Genomic DNA, 20,223 nt, shown 5'->3' with positions numbered 1-20,223 from the left:
CGTAATTAATGTGAAAGGATGAATGGATGTGTGGGTGAAAGGATGAGTGAGTGAAAGTGTAGCTGGCTAGATGGATGGATGGATGAGTGACCGGGATGGTGGATGGGTTACAGGGTGTAAGGATTATAGAGCGAAAGGATGAATGAGTGTAAAGGATAAATGGATGGATGAGTGGAAGGATGGATTGATGGATGGGTCGATGGGTGGGTGGAAGGATGAGTGAAAGGAAGGGTGGATAGATGGGAAACAACCTTTACAACGCAACTTTTACAACGCAGTACCATTACAACGAAACTTTTACAACGCAAAAACTATTACAACGCATGTATTTACAACGCATGTTTTTACAACGCAGGTACCTTTACAACGCATACCATTACAATGTAAGTATTGGTAAGTATATAATTATATTTAAAATGTTATATGTTTGGGTTTTGTTAAGGGGTATTTTTAGGGTTCAGTGTCAGTTTTCAGTTTTTGGGTAAAGGGGTATTTTTAGGGTTCAGGGTCAGTTTTCAGTTTTTGGGTAAAGGGGTATTTTTAGGGTTCAGGGTCAGTTTTCAGTTTTTGGGTAAAGGGGTATTTTTAGGGTTCAGGGTCAGTTTTCAGTTTTTGAGTAAAGGGGTATTTTTAGGGTTCAGGGTCAGTTTTCAGTTTTTGAGTAAAGGGGTATTTTTAGGGTTCAGGGTCAGTTTTCAGTTTTTGAGTAGAGGGGTATTTTTAGGGTTCAGGGTCAGTTTTCAGTTTTTGGGTAAAGGGGTATTTTTAGGGTTCAGGGTCAGTTTTCAGTTTTTGGGTAAAGGTGTATTTTTAGGGTTCAGGGTTAGTTTTAGGTTTTTGGGTAAAGGGGTATTTTTAGGGTTTAGGGTCAATTGTGGGTTTTTGGGTAAAGGGGTATTTTTAGGGTTCAGGGTCAGTTTTGGGTTTTTGGGGTAAAGGTGTACAGGATAAATTAAATTAAATTAAATAATCAAATTAAATTAAAATTAATTAAATTAAATAATTAAATTAAATTAGAATTAATTAAATTAAATAAATTAATTAAAATAAATTAAATTAATTAGTTCAATTACATTACATTAAATTACATAAAATTAATTAAATTAAAATAAATTAATTATATTAAATTACATTAAATTAATTAAATTAAATTATTTAAATTAATTAATTAAATTAAAGTACATTAAATTAAATTAATTAAATTAAATTAATTAAATTAAATTAATTACATTAAATTACATAAAATTAATTAAATTAAAATAAATTAATTATATTAAATTACATTAAATTAAATTAATTAAATTAAATTATTTAAATTAAATAAATTAATTACATTAAATTAAATTAATTATAATTAATTTATATTTCAAAAAATATTATATACTTACTAATACTTACGTTGTAATGGTATGCGTTGTAAAGGTATCTGCGTTGTAAATACATGCGTTGTAATGGTACTTCGTTGTAATGGATCCTGCGTTGTAAAAAATGCGTTGTAAAGGTAGTCGTTGTAAAAGTATGCGTTGTAACGTCATACATCCGGATAGATGAGTGAAAGGGAGGGTGTATGGATGAGCAAAAGGATGGATGGATGGTTGAAATGGATAGGTTTGGAGATGGATGGGTAGGTTTGGAAATGGATGAGCGGATGGACTGACGGACGAACAGATTGGTGAAAGGCTAATGGATAAAAGAATGAATGGGTGCCAATGTAAAGGTGAAATGCTAGATAGCAGTGGGTGAAAGGATGAATGGATAGATGCTTAGATGGAAGAGACAAGAAAGCTATTCTGGCGAGGATTTCAATGACTTTTTTCGCTTGCTTGGTGTCATAAGAACTTTGGATCAACTTGGTGGGTATTTTAATTTTCTGGTTACTCACTTGGCCTACACTATGCTCGTTTCTCTACCTTGGGATTATCAGGTAGGCGTGGTGCTGTATGCCAGCGCGTTCTTACTAGACCGCTAGTATTTGGTCTCATAAAGGCCATATTGCCATAGAAATTCCTGGCACTGAACAAAACTACTTTGTAAAAGAGCAGAATGCTGTGACACACAATGAAGCCAGCTCACAGATAGGAAGAGATAGCATTTTAATAAAAACACAAGGTCTTGGTTAACTCAGATGTAATTAGGGGCTCAAATGTTTAAAGTCACAAAAGTGCACCCCTGATGTATCTTTGTATTAATGCAGATTTACGTTTTTCATGAATTCACATGAATTTCCTTAAGTAGGCCAGGAAACCGTAGTCCTAGAAAATATTTGTGAATTGCATCTTAGCATGAGCAAATATGAATATGCCCCAGCGGAAATCTGTTGACGGTTTACAAGTTCACTTTTTCTCCAACCACATTTTTCCCAGCCATGGAAGAAACTTTACTTCTGCCATTGTCAGGGTAAATTGCCGACCTTTCTCAGTATGGGAAAAGATTAGAGAAGAGCTGGTGAAAAACTCCAATATTCAAATCCTTATATAGTAATAGCCTGACATAACCAGAGAGGCTATTATCAGAGGTCTTCTATAAAGAGATTGCAGCCATTATTTGACGGCGCACTACATGGCACCAAAGGGACAAGTGGATTTTGTTACAGGACATGTAGATTTATGAACCTACTTGTCCCATGGACAAGTACATATTTCAAAAAATTCCACACCCCTGGCGTGTACTTTTTTTTTTTTTTTGTCCCGTGATGTTTTCCTCATTTTGGAAAAGCCTTTGGCCGAAGTGGAGTGCTGCGCCCTCGCTGCTCTTCTGTGGCTGTCCGTTCCCGCCCCCCCCTCCCGCTGTCCGTTCCCGCCCCCCCCTCCCCGTGTGCCCGTAGGTGCTCAACAGTAAGGCCACTCCTGCTGACCCCTCGTGCAATGATCCTGCCTTCTGCTCCCCACCTTCCGGCTCATTCAGAGAGCCGGACCTGCAACTCGTGCTCTGTCTCCTCATACAGTTTATTTCGCCTCCTGCTCTCTCTGCCCCCGGCTCTTCAGACGGTGATTCCGCCCTCTGAAACCCGCAGGCGGGACTTGCATACTGCCCCAGGCCTTGTACCACATACCCAGACTCCCCCCCTCGTCCCCCTCTAATAGGATGAGTCTCCCCCAGGGCTCAACCCTCTCAAAGTCATCTAGGTCCATTGCTCGGGGAGGGAGGGGCCATGGGCGAGGGTTGGGGGGGTGAACAAAGAGAGAAACGGGAATGATGTAATTGAAAGAAGCAGAGAGCGGAGTGAATGAATGAAGGCTGAGGGAGGACTCGGGGGCAGCTCCGAGAGACAGGAAAACAGAGACGGGAGCAGGGGAGGCGACAGGCACTGCGAGAGAGCCAGAAAGGCAGAGAGATGGATGCAAGCAAACAGGAAGGAAACGATACACAGCAAGACAGGAAAAGAACAGGAGAGAATGAGGGAACAATACCAGCGAGAGGGACATGGGAGACAAAAATGAAGGGGAGCTCGGGAGAGCAGCAAAGAAAGGGGGAGAACGGAGTAATAAGACGGGGCAGAGTAAGAGAGACAAACAGAGTGAGTGGTAATTAGAGCGAGATGGGAAAGGAGAGAAACAAATAGCAAGATACAGGGAGTAGAAGGCTAGAGATGACCGGAGAGGCATGAAAGAAGGAGGGCGGAGGAGGGAACTAGACCAAGTTAGCTTGGGACCGTGACAGAGAGAGACGGAGAAGGAAGCGGTAGACGGGGAAGAGAGGGATCCAGAGAGAGATGCAAAGAGGCTGATATGGGCGAAAGGTAGGCAGAGAGAGAGAGAAGAAGCAATAACTAGAGCGCCCGAGCCAGACACGAGGTTTGGACGGGATAAGAGTGAAAGTGACTGAGAAATATCGAGGGAGAGATAGGGAGGAAGAGGGAGAGAGCGATAAAGAGAAGAGATCATTAGATTGCTAGACACCGGTACGGAATGAAAGACACAAAGCGGGAAATACAAAATAAGACACAGAATGGGACATAGTAATGGCACAAGTGTACCGTGCAGGGAAGACACCCCTGGCCAAAGAACTCACAGGCCTGATATTGTATTGTAAGTTGTGTTTGGGGGAGGAGGTCTCAGCTACCAACACACTCAGCCAGGCTCAGCAGCCATTACTGTAATGCAGACAAGTGACCTGGAAGCTCCCCTCATGGAATCACACACCGAGTGCTAATGCAGCCCCCCCCCCCCCCCCCCCCCCCCCTGCAGACAGCCATGGAATCACACCCCCAGGCCTGATGGCGCAGATGGGCCTGCGGTCTGGACTTAATGGAATAATCGCTGCTTGAAGCCGGGGTGACCTCGCCCAAGCCCTCTGCTTCTGGAGCACTGCACCCCCATAATGATATTACACAGTCATTTATGTAAGGTGCGCCACACTGATTGAATTGTGTCTTAGTACCTACAGAGTAGGTGCTATGCTATGCCTTTGTTATGTTATTTAGGGCTTGTACAACGCGTCCCTGTAACCAGGGAGGCCCTGTCAGGAGTGACTGCAGGCGGTTGCAGCTTTGGTTGCAAGGTCTGCGTTTGTAGGAAATAACTTCTATGGGAATAGTTTCGTGTGGTGCACGAAGTCCTGATACGTCATCTAGTCATGTCATGGTGAGCTCGAGACTGCCGCTGTGCAGGAAGTGAGGGGTGAGTACGTTTCACCGGTATCCTGCTCGCTGAGTGATTGTGCGACCTCTCTGTCAATCAGCGGGCGCTTAGAAGCAAAAGAGAAGGCGCAGCCACACGGACACAATACCATCATATCATTATGCGATACAGTCCTTTATCCATAGTTGTGACATCACAACACACCAATGATGCTACATTCGGCGATAATGCATGAGAAGCCAATACATTTCAGTCACCTCCGAGTTTTGCACATGTACACACTCAGCACAGCTTGACCCGGAAGCTCTTTATGATTGTGACAGACGACATTTAACCACAAATGAGATCTGCTACTTCATGTCTACATTTCGTGTGCTCCTCATCCAACGGCGATTACAGCTCCCCCCCCCCCCTCCCCCCATAAGAGCTAGAGTCCCTCCCAGCATTCACCAGTGTGGAATCATCCATCCCGCTCTGCTATGGGCCCCATAGGCCAGTTCGGTACATGTGTACGCACCAGTACTTATTACTACAAGTCCGCAGATTAATAATGAGAGCACATAGGGCGAACCGAGCCAGGGCTCGGACTTGGCTTTAAGAGCCAGAACACAACTCGAGCCATCAACGTATTTGGCGCACAAACTGTGCATCAAAAACCCTGGAAAAAATGATTAAAAGCTTTAAAAGTGTATTCCTTTAACAAGTCAGCGCGTTTAACTTTAGTATATTAGGTTGTATCAGTGCATATATTAGCAATAGTTAGAAGTGACAGTTTCAGAACATGAATTAAAAACAATCATGCGGTGGGCGGAGTTTCGGTTTTTTTTGGGGTGTTTGTGTCCGTCATTATGCCGCCCACGGCCGCCGGAAGAAGTCCAGGTGAGTGCGTTCCTTCCCGCCCCCCCCCTCCCGCTGTCCGTTCCCGCCCCCCCTCCCGCTGTCCATGCCCCGTTCCCGCCCGCCCCCTCCCGCTGTCCGTACCCGCCCCCCCTCCCCGTGTGCCCGTAGCTAGAAAGGAAAAGCATACATTTGCTTTAAAAGTTTTCTTCCACCAACGGCTTGAAAGTTCCCTGTAATTAGTGAGAAGTTCAAAGTCTTTACTTAATAGGTGAATCGGTGATCGGAAGAGGCAGACGACATTAGAGGAAGGTCCCGTGGGAAGTAAGCTGGATTGTGAAGATTATAGGGCACAGGTCTCATTACTGGATCATATGTTGACATGAGAGGCGTTCACTGCATCAAAAGAGAACTAGGGGGCTACTGCAGCTTGCGATCTGTCAAGCCAGCCAACAACACTCTTTAGAAAGAGAGAGGCTGGACTTTTCTTGCTCCGTCTCTTCTCCAGTGTCTTCCTTCTCGTCCATGTCTCCCTGGTCTTGTTATCTGCCTTTTTTTTTACCTCTACTTGTAATTGCACACATGTCACTTTTTCCTCTTGAAACGTATCGCTTGCTACCTCTTGTATTTTGTTTGCTTTTGGCACATGCACAATTGTCATCTTTGCCTCATGCAATGTAACGTTTGCTTTTGTAACACGTCCACGTGTAATTTTCTCCTCATGTAATGCTACTGTTCCCATTGTGAAGCGCTTTGACACCTTCGAGTAAAGTCCGCGCTATATAAAAACGCATAAAGTAAATAAAAAAATAAATCAAATCTATTCTCCCTTTCAACAGCTGTCAACGTCTAGCAGGTACAGCACAGGCAGCAGCAGTGCAAGCTTCTCTCACGCATAGGACAGGTACAGCACAGGCAGCAGCAGTGAAAGCTTCCCTCACACACGGAGCAGGTACAGCACAGGCAGCAGCAGTGCAAGCTTCCCTCACACTCAGAGCAAGTACAGCACAGGCAGCAGCAGTGCAAGCTTCCCTCACACACAGAGCAGGTACAGCACAGGCGGCAGCAGTGCAAGCTTCCCTCACACACAGAGTAGGTACAGCACAGGCGGCAGCAGTGCAAGCTTCCCTCACACACGGAGCAGGTACAGCACAAGCAGCAGCAGTGCAAGCTTCCCTCACACATGGAACAGGTACAGCACAGGCAGCAGCAGTGCAAGCTTCCCTCACACATAAAACATGTAAAGCTCAGACAGAAATTGTACTTGTTTCTTCTCTCTCACACTCACACACACACACACACACACACACACACACACACACACACACACATGCACAGATATAGCACAGGCAGCATCAGTGCAAGCATCCCTTGCATAACCGGTGCAGCACAGGCAGCAGCAGGGTGCGCGCGCACACACACACACACACACACTCCCCCCACCCCAACACCATCCCCTGCATAGAGAACAGTTACAATACAGGCAGCAGCTGTGCAAGCTTCCCTCACGTCGAATATTCCAGCACTGACAGCAGCACTGCTTGTTTCTCTCACACACCAGGATACAGCACAAACCGTAGCAGACAAGCTTCCATTAGTCTCAGTACAGGAAGAGCCTCCTTCATATTAATAATTATTAATGCAATTATTTTTAAATGAACATTCGTATAGCGTTAACAAACACTACCAAAACAAAATCTCTTGGTGCTATTAAGTCAACAAGGACTACAAGTAGAAAGGGCGTGTTTTATGCACCGCTTGCAGGTTGTCAAAACACATAAATTAAAGGCATTGTCATTTAGAATGCCAGTAGCTCTCAAAATCTCACAAATACGAGACCTATTGCATTGCAAATGCTTGTTTCATCTGGTCAGTGTTTTAAATAAATACGGAAACGTTTGAACGCCGGCTTTATTTTGCTTCCCAGGAGCAGCAGTCTGTTCTTTTTGTCCATTTGTTTCCCTTTCATTGATTTAGATTGCATTTTGTAGCGTCGTGAAAGTGTTTTGTGTGTGCTTTGTGCTCTTTCCTCGTAATTGTTTTCTGTTCTGTGTCTTGGATAAAAGGTAGTTGGCCTACAACCGGTATGTGACAATAGTGGTAAAATCCCCTGGCATAATAGTTTCTCAGTAATACATCTTTTCAATGTCTCAATGTGGCTTCTTTCATCTGATGTGAGCCCGCAAAAGCTGACCTCAGTAGCTCCACAGTTTTTTTTATTTCCATTACATCGCTCAGTTTCTTGCCACATAGATTATTCTGATATTCGATTTTATTCATTTGATTGATTTGGGAAACAAGTTGGAAATGTACCAACGGAGAACGATTCTCATATTTTCAGCCTGTTTCCGATTTTTTTTTAGGCTATTCAAGGAGTATTTTCTAAAATATATCTTGGTTTCATATTCCCAGGTGTGACAACACGTGTACAACGGGCACACGCAGAATTTCTCCCTAGTGGAACAATTCTCTGCCAGAGTATAAATCGTGTAACTTCTCCTGTGCTTTTTTCCTCCATGGGGAAAACATTAGAAATTCCCTTTCCTTAATCTCGATCGAGCAGGTTGCATGGCAAGGGGGCGAATGTAGCCGCAAAGTATTTAACGCTAATGTCTTTGTCGTGCCAGAACCTGTAAAATTGACTCGATTATCATAGAGAGACGCGAGTCAGGAAATAAATGAGATGTTTGACTAGCTAATGGGGCACATAGGTTACCACTCAGATCTATAGGTGTATGCGCCTATATAGCTATATATACTCGGTGTAAGTCTCAGCCTCCCCTCTCTGTATGTCTGAATAATCCATACATATATTGAGATTTGAATACTTGCTGCAGAAGTTACATCCATGCCATGTCATTTCCAGTTGCACACAACGCGACAGACACAACATATCTGCAGATGGGCTGGCTGTCTTTGCGCCAACGGCATACTAAAGTTTCAAACTATTTGAAAGTTTATTCTCCCAGTACGTCCTGTCTGGTAGCTTAGATCTGCTACACAATTACAACGGCTTTGTTTGTTTTATTTATACAAAAGCAAACCGTTCTTGACTGGATAAAATGCGTTCCACAACCGCCCGCGATAATAACGCTTGTCATTTACAGCGCTGTTGTGTTATAGAACTCGTCTGCAAGTAATTGCTGCCTGCTGAGCTCGTCCAGTAGGGTACCATAGGTCTCACATTTGCGAGAGATTAAGCTATTGCCAATGTAAGTGGCAATGCCATTTATTTATCTGTATTCAAAACCAACACATAAATCAAAATTTTGTCATTTACAATGCCAATAGCTCTAACTTTTCAAGAGGCGAAACCGTTGCATTGTAAATGCTTGTTTCCTATGCTAAGATTCCAAATATCTAGGGCAGAGAGGTCCTTTATCACCTGGTTTAAGTAACTACCCCAGGATCCTTGCGTTTTCTTTCCTTTTTGTCTTTCTATTTCTTTCCAGCATAGGTGATCTATGGTTCCGCTTGCAGAAGCACGCAACCTCCAGCACAGTTTTATGAAAGCTCCTTTGCTGCGGAATTCCTGGTTTAATAAGCCAAACTCTAGCCGCACCTGAGCAGGCGATGCATTTTGCTGGATATGGAAGACTTTTTTAATATACTTTTGTTTGTATTTTGTTCAAGGCCCTGATTTCACATCCTTTCATTATTTCGGTGCCATAGGTTATTGTTGGCATTAACTGTGCCTGCATAACTGTTAATAAGTTGCCATCAAAAGAAATCCAATAGAAAGAAAAGCGCACTGAAAAATTAATGTATGCCTACTACACTATTTAGGTGGATGTGCTCATGTGATCACCAAAAAGGCTGTCGCTCACACTGCAAGAGACAGTGGCTGAAGTGAGCTCACGTATTGTTCGATGCTATATGCTGTGGTTGGTGAAAGTAAATGTGACAAATGTGAATGAGAACTGCACAGATCAATGTATTTAAGTTAAATGCCTCACCTGCATTTTTTGGATGAGCTAAATAGGGCACACTATTTTTACAGGCTAACTCCCATAGGCCTCATTTACATGCTGATCAGGGAAAATAGATTAAGTAGGCAGAAAGAAACTTAGCTGGGGATGGCGACCATCAACAACTGTCTTTGTGACTGTTAGAGCCAAACCTTTTTATCTACATCCAGTGTTAAACCTCACATATGAAACTGTGAATTTCCTGGGAGTCTGTGACTGTATTGGCAATTTTTCCTTCTGCCCTCAACTATGCGACTATAGAATATGGTCCTTTGCAATATAGTCCAAGGAATTCTGTTGGTATGATGAGCTAGAATAGTGTTGCCAAACTAAACACCTGAAATACATTTAATATATCTATTGTTACTGTTTTTTCCACGTTTCTGGCTATCCTGAAGTTTATGTTATGTACAGTTTTTCAATTGGCCACATGAATAGAAGGCATTATGCGGTCTCTCTGCTGATTCTGACAGGTGCTTATGCTTTCATTTTGTGTGTAGGTTTGTATATGTAAGATTTATGTTAAATACCATTAGGCACTCATTTGAATGTGTGCTCTGGAATTCTTATGCAATAATTCCTAGTCTTTCTGACACTTTGAAGTTACATTGCTGTTGGTGGAAGAACATAACTTGTATTTGTTAAAGCGCACGTTCACCACTACGGGTATCTTGGTGCTGAATAACAGATTTTTTTTGTTACCCAACTCAATGCTACTCATTTTATCGACCTCAGATGATGATAGGCTGAGTAGACCCACCGGGATTTGAACCTGTGACCATGAGGTCGAACACAGGCCCAGGAATGTTTATTGTTAGCAACAGTTTGTTAAACAAGCATTTTTTTTAGTTTCTGAACACGAGGAGACCATAAACTTACAGATTAGGCTAAATATCTGACTTCAAGCCCTGCACGAAAGTTCACAGACTGCTTTAAATCATAGAGGATCCGACTGGGCAGATAGCAGCCCTTTGAAACGCACAGTTATTCTCACACATATCACTGGGTGAAAAAAAAGTGTACCATATCGTGTGCACATCGTACGTGCCTGCTCCGGTTACACCACCGAATCTGGGCACCTCCTAAAACGGGGCAGGAAAGGGGAGTTTGTCAGACAATCGGAGTACTTGAGCGCAGAATGCCGGGAGCAGGGCTGGAGAGGAGAGGCGGCCGGCCACTACCCGTCGTCAGTCTGTGCAGGTTAGCCCAGAACCTTCGAGCGATTTCAGAGGGGATTCTGACTGACACTGGGGGCGTTCGATGCACCACAACTTTTTTGCTAATGCTTAACCACTTGGGCGCGGCCGTGATTCTGCGACTGTGCAGCACATTCCAATCGCGGATGCGGTCATGATGGCCGGGAGCCGTCATCAGCACACGAGCACTGTGTGCCATGTTGGCTCCCGGCCGTCATCAGCATGGAAGGGGTTAATAAGAAAGTAGTGCTGAGTGGGTGGGGGTTTATGAGACAATGTAAAGATATGAAAATACCAGTAACGATGTCGTTCACTCTTGCTTACTTTTTAGGGTTTTATTATTAAATTTTTATAAATACGTGTGGGAGTTTCGAAATATGCGTTTTGTAGTCTTCTTCAGAAAAGCATATGGGGTTTTCAGTCGTGTTCAATTGTTCTTTCAGTCCCTCGATGCTCCAAACTTGGGAGTGGACTGCTGCCTCTCTACTCGTAGCTTTTTAGGACTTTTGTGGGTTTTTTTTCTACTAAGGCGAGGTTGCATTTTTTGTTTTTTATAAAAATAATTTGGGGGAGGTCTGCTTTACACCTTGGCTGAAATTTCAATTGACCCGCTACAAATATAATTTACTTGAGCTTTGGAGCTTTTAAATCATTATTATGGAGCCAATTCCCGTTGGGTCCGATTGTACACTGGAAGTGGCAAGGTTATTATCTGCTGGTTCCATGACAACAGTGGTAACAGTTTCAAATCCTAACCTTTTCTTTAACATCCTAAGGCATTCTGGAAGTTGTAGTCCAGGTTAATTTCCATTGAAGCTATTTTTAGGGCTCGGCCTACGTCACCACGAAGTGGGGCGGAGCTCCGAGCTCCTATTGTTAAAGAAAAAAAAAAGTTTCTTTAGGGCTCGGGAAAGAAACATTCCTTAGTGCGCGAGCTTTTTTTTATTATCTGAATGGTGATTGGTCGTCGCGGTGCTGTTTTTGTAGTAGTCTTGATGCCATAGGGCATATGTAATGTTAGGCGGCCATGTTGGCATATTCTGTGCGGTTACGCGCACGGCAGACTATTAATCTTAATTAGGAGCTGTCAGAGTGCCCGTGTAATGCAATCCAGATGGTCTGAGCGGTGAGCGCGTTCAATGTAAAATGACGAGAGGAGAGGCAGCAGGCGAGGCTCACAGAAGATGACTCGTACGTGCTCGTCTACACTGTAGTTCTTGTGTTTCCTGAATACTCTCATTTTGGTGCTTTATTTTGCTCTCTTTCAAATATTCTCACAATAATGTCAGTGCTAACCAGATGGCAAAAAGTCTAGCGCGTCTTAGCATGACCACAAAATAATGTCTATTTAGTGAAAATCGTTTAAGCACTGTGCAATTGACAGCTTTTTCGAATGCTTATTAACACTCGCAACTACTTAAGGGAGGCCAATTCACCCAGTTGTGTTCGTACAAGAATAGCTGCCTGAACAGCTCGAACCACCTCTGCTTCACAAAAACGGCATTTCAAGAAAGCCACCCCTCTAGCACACCGACCCTACTCCCCCCCTCATTAAATCTGTCCATTATAGAAATTATCGGGTGTCATTGTCTTTCACTAGTTTTTATTGAGAATCTTTTGCAGTTTGCAAAGTTATTTGAGTAGCCTTGGGCAATGTGTCCCACTGTGTGGATAACATCTAAAGTTAAAAACATTGTACGTGAGATGTTATGATACATGGCTTACTGTTGCAGGTATTGTTACATTTCCTATTACACAAAAAGTTTGAAGGGACTTATGTGTTAGAGAGTATGCTGTTTTTTTGTAATTTATTTTAATCCTTGCCTTAGTGGGAGAACAAAGCATCCAATCTATTGGGCCCCTCTCTTTCAAGCATGAGGCCACAGGGAAGCGTAGGAATGTAACACTACTGTGACAAGATGAGATAAGAAGTGCATAGGGAGTGCATAGGGAGCGCAGAGTGCATAGGGAGCGCAGAGTGCATAGGGAGCGCAGAGTGCATAGGGAGCGCAGAGTGCATAGGGAGCGCAGAGTGCATAGGGAGCGCAGAGTGCATAGGGAGCGCAGAGTGCATAGGGAGTGCAGAGTGCATAGGGAGTGCATAGGGAGTGCAGAGTGCATAGGGAGTGCAGAGTGCATAGGGAGTGAAGAGTGCACAGTGCTTAGGGGGTGAAGAGTGCACAGTGCATAGGGAGTGCAGAGTGCACAGTGCATAGGGAGTGCAGAGTGCACAGTGCATAGGGAGCGCAGAGTGCATAGGGAGCGCAGAGTGCATAGGGAGCGCAGAGTGCATAGGGAGTGCAGAGTGCATAGGGAGCGCAGAGTGCAGAGTGCATAGGGAGTGCACAGTGCATAGGGACTGCAGAGTGCATAGGGAGTGCATAGGGAGTGCAGAGTTTAGAGTGCATAGGGAGTGCAGAGTTTAGAGTGCATAGGGAGTTTAGAGTGCATAGGGAGTTTAGAGTGCATAGGGAGCGCAGAGTGCATAGGGAGCGCAGAGTGCATAGGGAGCGCAGAGTGCATAGGGAGCGCAGAGTGCATAGGGAGTGCAGAGTGCATAGGGAGTGCACTAGGCACACACACCTCCAGGCACCAGTGCACTCTTCCACCAAACACACACACCAACAGCCATCAGTGCATGCATCAATTGTTAACGCATCCACAATTAACTTTTGTACCAATCGCAGTATGATACACTTTACTTTTAAACATATTCATGTAAAGCACAGCATGACACCATTGGTAAAATTACAATACAACTCACATAATACCACTACACACCACATGCACACACTCCATCACACATGACGAAAAGACATTGCCATTTACAATACCATTAGCTCAAAATCAAATAAATCTAAGCCCGATTGCATTTCTAATGCTTGTTTTTCCTTGATGTATTTAGTCAAGGGTACAAAAAGGCATATCCCAACGTAAGGTCCAGGGAATTTGCTTACTTCTGCACCAGTCTTATTTCCACGAGGGCAGCTGCAATTTCCATCGTAACCCACCATGCTTTGCCTAGGGTTTTCAAAACAAGTCACCAAAATATAATTGTTCGCAACGGCGTGGTTGGTATTAGCTTAAATGTCTACAATGACATGAGTAACTGTGCTTTCAAGCGCGCCTCCCAATGACGGGAAAATACCTGATATTGTCGGCAGAGGGCGATAAAAGGTCTTACCATAGAAGGAGGGCGGGGGGAGGTCTGGCTCTCGGGCAAATGTTTCCATGCTGGCCTGTGGTGGGCGACCCCATGATTTCAGAGTCTCTTTCATTTTGCGTGCATTGATTCATGCTGATGTGATATTTGGCAGGGGGTCCTGATGCTGTGTTAGCAGTGGTTCTGGATCTTCTTTTGAATTTCCAGAATCGGGTGACTGTGGCTGCTCCCATGGTGGCGGGTCTATGCTACTGGTTGCTTTTGAGTAAACATCGGTTTGCATGCTTCTCTGTGTTTTATTGGAAAATATGGGGAATGGTTTTACTTTTGTTTTGTAGGTGACTTCTTCTCCCCTCTTGAGTTTTACTCCCTTGAGTGACAGCTGGGTTTTCTTTTTCTGTCTGCATGGTCATGAAGTTTGCAGAGAGAAGGGAAGAGAGTATTTTTTTCATTTTATTCCCTGCTTTGCGTTTTTTGGTATAGGTCCTGTCTGTCTTTGTTGGTCATCTAATGTTTCCTTCCACTTTTCTTCAAGTGGGATGCTGTTTGCATTAATTATGCTTGACATCGGGCTGTTTTAGTGATCACTGGTTTCTTCATTGTTACCAAGGTCAAAAGTTTGTCTGAGGGTTCACACTCTTCCAAGTCGATCAGCTCTGGTCTGCGCCACGGGGCTCCCTGCTCCAGGAAAACATGAGGGATAACAATTGGGGGGTTAGGGGCTATACCTAAGCCGCCCGTGTCACTCCATTCTCCTCTCCCCTCTTGTTCTCTCTTTAAACTTTAAAGTCAGACTACGCTTGATGGCATCTGGCGATTGTAGATGCAGAATTATCTTTGAGTTTGTGCATCAGATTGCCTAAGCCTGAAGGGAGGGTACTTAATTTGTCAACTATTGGTGCACAGTTGCACCCCGATTGTTGTGCTGCAACGTGGCTTTGCACTCTAATAACTAGTTTTAGCTAAGCTAACATGTGATCAATCCATGAAATGAACACTGCTAGCATTTTTAATAAATCCACTTGTAAATCCATCTTGTTAGACTAATAAGTCAGGGCATCCACCGTTAGTTGTGATATTTTTAAGAGAGAGTCCCATTTGTCACTTGAGTGTGCCCTTTTTCTTGAGAGATGTTCTGTGGTGTTTTGTCTGAGTTGGTAACAACCAATAATGTCTGGTTAGAGTGAGTAGATTGGTTATGGTCATATACAAGAACAACAGGAAGCCCATCTAGCTGCTCATTTGTGGCCAACTTGTTGTCCCTGTCACCATCCTCGGATGCTACGTGCCCTAGATCTAGCTGTAGTTGGTCATTTCCTTTATTTACATTGTTGCCTTTGCTGTGCGCCGCATGGCAGACTTGGGTGATCCTTACAACCTTCTTTTGACTTGTCTGCACTTGGTCCAAAAATGGAGCACTCTCGTAAGAGTGTTACATCGAGCTCCTGTGGCACATGCAGCAGCAGGGTTTGCAGGCTTGTTTGCTGGTCTGCTTGGTGGACTTGCGCCACAATTACTTTACTTGGTGGTGGCAGTAGGGAGGATGGTAATGAAAGGAAAGGTTGCACAGGTTTGGGCAAGGGAAGGGGAGAGGAAGATGTAGGGTCATCTTTCTCCTCATCTCATATTCCTGCTCCCAAACCCTCAAACTGGGTCCTTATTCAACTTGTTCAACACCAAAATACCCATGCTACCCGTCGGACTTCTCAAAATTAATTTTTGGGAGAATCTCAAGTCCTTCCTTGGAGGAGAAGATAGCCTCTCCAGGGTCCCATAGGAAGTTGAATTTAGTGGGAACTTAATGGCTTTCCTCAAACATCTGAGCCATGGGGGAATTTAAAATCGATCCACCTATATGATTTTGATTTGGGGATTTTTAGTGTTGGCATAGCTTAATTTATTTTTTCTGTCTGGCTGCGGAGGCCCCCGTGCCCGCCCAGATCTCATATTCAAGGAAAAAGGAGGAAGGTAGGAGGAGATCCTGGATGTTGGTGGGACCTTTGACCCACCCATCCTTTGACTCCTCTGGGCAACAAGAGCGGAGAACAGGGCAAAGGAATGGCACTTGGAGTGGCAGGACGTGTTGAAGTGTATAGAAGCCCCAAAGGCCTTATCTCACTTTTCGACCCCGTCTTTCCCTTCCGCAGTCCAGGCCCGAGCTCTAAAATGGAAAGAGGCACAGCTGCTCACGCTCACAGTAGAGTGGCAGAGGGACCGAACACAGGCTTGTGCAGGGACAAGGTCTGTCTGGTCTGCTAGTTCAGGCGACTCAAGTCCTGGTGAAGTCTGTTGGAGTCTGGAATCTGTCCTTTTCTCTGTCCCCCCTCCTCGATTCACACCTTAGTTTGCATGGGGGGGACAGGTCATAGCAGGGCAGGTTGGGTGGGCGGCAGGGCTATGTACAAGCTTGCAAGCTGCACTGGTGCCACCTTCCTTGCCGCCTGTCCTACGTTGCCGGACGGCGTCTCCTGCATGCTCCAACGCCACACCCCCCTCAAGCGGACCCCCACAGACAGCAGCAGGAGGAAACAATGAGTGGCGGATGAGATCCTGGCAGGACACCAGCACTCAGTACGGGGCACAAGCACATCAGCTGCTTCTGTGGCACCTCGCAACACTCACTCCTTTGAGTCCTCGTGCAAATTAACTCTCAATTCAGAAGACTGGGTCCTATGTGCCAGCCTCAGGAAGCACTAGGAATAGGATAGCATGGAAACCAACAACTAGATAGTGCCTTTCCACCTCGTCTGTAGTGTAGAGGAAATTAAAATATTGTGCTGATGCCTCTCTTTCTGAGTTCATCATTTATGTGCATCTCTAAAGTTCCCTGTTGTGAACACAAGGAACACTTGTTGCAGGTGCTGCTCCAGAGGGCTGCCCATGAAGATAGAGGAATACTCAAAACATCTGCATAGCTACATAGCTGTGCCATGTAATTAGTTTTGCATTTTGTGTTCTGATTGAAAGATGTGAACATATTTACCTTCCTTTAATTTTATCTGAGAGCAGTTTAGAAGCACGTTTCTTATTTGTTTTGATTATTGACGGCAAGAAAAATGTGAGCCATACCTACCTTTTAATGATATATGTAAGATTTATACTAGATTTATTTTCCATTATTAGTTTTTGCCAAAGAAATATTTGTAAGCGTGACAGCAAATGTGTTTACCATAAGGTGGAAAAAAGTAGAGTTTCAAAATTTCGCATAGTGCCAGGCTATGTTAGATATTTTTAATAATCACAGTCTGTAGTGTTTGAGACATCCTGCAGGTGTCTTGGAGACTATATGTCAGATGATGGATACACACACAACCCTACAAATGAATCCAGAATCATTGGTCATTCAAGTTAAGGCACTGGAATCTGTGAGCGTCGCTGAAGTTTGAGGGTGAATGGTAACACTTGGTAGGCGGCACAGATCTCTAAGTCCCTTTCTAACAGGTCGATGTATTCCAATCCTTAGAAGGAAGAGGATTTCAGAGTAGTTTGTTACTAGCAGCACGCCCCAACGTTGTCCGGGGGCAATCAGGCTTCGCGCAGGCAGTCCGCCAAACTTTACCGCTCCTCCCCGCGCTCCAAACGGCCCGCTCCAGTCCGCCAAAGTTTACCGCTCCTCCCCGTGCTTGACCCTCCGGGGGCAATCGGGCATCGCGCAGGCAGTCCGGCAAACTTTACCGCTCCTCCCCGCGCTCCAAACGGCCCGCTCCGGTCCGCCAAAGTTTACCGCTCCTCTCCGCGCTTCTAAGTTAACCGCTCCTCCCTGCGCTTGACCTACCTCAGCCCGCTCCAGTTTGCCAAAGTTCACCGCTCCTCCCCGCGCTCCTGTCCTCCGCTTCTGTCCGCCACTCCTCCAAGCGCTCCTGTCCGCCGCTCCTCCCCGCGCTCCTGATGATGTCAGCACACACGTCGTTAGCGCACTCGGCCGGCGCTACTTCCAAGGGACTACTTTTTTTTGGAACGTATATTTTTTAAGGAACGTATATTTTTTTGTGGTATATAGCCTATGTCACTCTGCAGACCCTGACAATTCCAATGATGTATTGGGTGTTTGGATTGGCGCTGTGGTTCCCGAGTTTACCCGCCTCAAAGGTTCACAGTTCTCGCTTTATAATAGTAGTATAGATAGTATAGTAAGGATTTTTTGCAATTTTTTTTATACATGTTTTTTATCCGTCTGCATAGCCTATGTCCTTCTGCTGCAACTGCTTTTTCCAACGCTGTATTGGGTGTTGTGATTGGTGCTGTGGTTACTGAGTCTATACTTTATAATATTAGTATGGATTTTTTGCAAATTTTTTTATACATTTTTTTATCCGTCTGCATAGCCTATGTCCTTCTGCTGCAACTGCCCTTTCCAACGCTGTATTGGATGTTGTGATTGGTGCTGTGGTTACTGGGATTACCCGCCTCAAAGGTTTGGGCTCTCTCTTTATAATATTAGTATGGATATGCATATGGATAGTATGGTATGGATTTTTTGCAATTTTTTTTATACATTTTTTTATCCGTCTGCATAGCCTATGTCCTTCTGCTGCAACTGCCCTTTCCAACGCTGTATTGGATGTTGTGATTGGTGCTGTGGTTACTGGGATTACCCCCCTCAAAGGTTTGGGCTCTCTTTATAATATTAGTATGGATTGTAGAAAGCTGTTTTAGCCTGTTGTATTAAATACATGTTACTCCATTTTATTCTCCCCCACTAGGTTATGCCCGTATAATTTTTGCCTTCATTGCATTCTACTTCATGCCCACCTGCCCCTTGACTGCGTCTTCCTTCTATTTGCTGAGTGGACTCCTGGATGCTTTCGATGGGCATGCAGCACGTGCCCTCAATCAAGGTAAGCTATCTCCAACCTTCTTTACATGATACCAGCAGTCTGTCATACAAAAATAATTGGGGAGCATTATAAAAGTACCCCCTCCTCCTAATTCTGTGTGTGTGTGAAGAATGCTAAGAAAATATTACTCCATTGAAGATTAGAGTGCTGCAAAAAAGTTAGGCTAGTTATGTCTTTTAATAACACTCCCATGAACAGAGATTGATTAAATTGTTTTGACTTTCAGGTGACGTAGATAAAGGCTCAAAGCATTGTAAATGTAATATCATGCTTTATCCCTATCATTATATTGAATTTACATTTATTTTGGAATAAATTGACCAGGTTTATGCAGGGTGCTTGTTAAATCAGCCAAAAGAGTTGTGGTGAGGCAAAATATCTGATCTGGAGAGGCACCTGAATAAATTATTTCTTAATGTAACATAGCAGGAATAAAACGATGATTTAGTGAGTGGATGTGAATATAATTACATTTTCATGTTCTGATTAAAGAAATCTGCAGCAGAAGAGATAGAAGAGACGTTAAATGTAAAACTAAACAGATCTGTATTGAAAACAGTTACTTATTTGTGGTTTGATTAACTATATAAGTGGCAAGTTTGCTGGGATGGTTACTAATGTATTGATTTATTGATATTTTATTTACCCCCACGAATTGCTGAAGAGTTGACGACTTCCATAACGCTTAGCTGAATTAAACAGAATGTTAACTGTTGATATGATTGTGTGTACCATACACATAAAGCTGTTATATCAGTAGAGACGACTTAAGATTCAGACAGTAGAGAGCATTTAAGATTCAGACAGTAGCGCTCCGATAAAAATGTGGGAAATTCCATCCAGTGTTTTTTTTACCGATGTGAAGCAGTGAACAGGATTAACAGAAAATGGACAAGAAAGCTTTGACGTTGTTATGATAGATCTGTAAATTACACTTTAAACTAACACAAAGGAAAGTGTATCCTGAATTTTCAACAAATACTATCCAATACTGCTGAGTGCCAAATCAAGGGAGCCTCTTAAGGATTTTGACTGGCATATGTTGTGAATTATCTTAATGCCCAGTTTTGTGTGCCCTCGACATTAAAAAGGACAAGTCCTCATAATGATACGTAGTATAAGAGTGATAGTGATTGCTGTATTGCAGATTTGAAGAAAAGAAGTATAACTTGAGAAAATAGGGTAATTGTTGCTAAAGCTCACATGCCAACATTGCAAAAAGTCAAAACTGAAATATAAAAATATGATCAAAGGAAAACTGCACACTGTTCTACAACAAGGTTGGTGATGGAAAACACTATTTAGAATGGTTGCCATAAATTACTGCAGTAGTGAGCATTGTAAAAGCCTCTCATCTTGGTTAATTGATTTATCTTCTGAGGCATGGTTTCAGGTTACGCTTGGAAATGGTTTTAAACAAGATTGTGAACCGTCTCACCTTATAAATAATTTGTACATGGTTTGACCTTATGGCGCAGTTGTCAGAGGCGATGTGTTCTTTTAAATTCAGTTTCCTCTCGAAAAGTGCATACATCTCAATTTGTTTTGGTATGATAGTTCTTAAGAGTGGGTTGATGGCTCTCGATTCATAGAGTAAGGAAATCTATTAACAATAAATATTTCCTTAATGCCAGGGTTCAG

General features: G+C 43.7%; 1 protein-coding gene across 1 annotated transcript in view; it reads left to right on the top strand.

The window, feature by feature from the left end:
• CDIPT (CDP-diacylglycerol--inositol 3-phosphatidyltransferase) overlaps positions 1 to 20,223 on the top strand; it is a 108,603-nt gene that overhangs the window by 36,081 nt on the left and 52,299 nt on the right. The window contains exon 2 of the mRNA XM_078652405.1: positions 18,448 to 18,582. Coding sequence (XP_078508531.1) covers positions 18,448 to 18,582 — 135 coding nt within the window. The remainder of the gene's footprint in view (positions 1 to 18,447; positions 18,583 to 20,223) is intronic.

The sequence above is a fragment of the Lissotriton helveticus genome, chromosome 7 (assembly GCF_964261635.1).
Source record: "Lissotriton helveticus chromosome 7, aLisHel1.1, whole genome shotgun sequence".
In the NCBI taxonomy this organism is placed as follows: domain Eukaryota; kingdom Metazoa; phylum Chordata; class Amphibia; order Caudata; family Salamandridae; genus Lissotriton; species Lissotriton helveticus.
The sequence above is the reverse complement of the archived record's forward strand: the minus strand, read 5'-3'. Positions and strand labels throughout refer to the sequence as shown.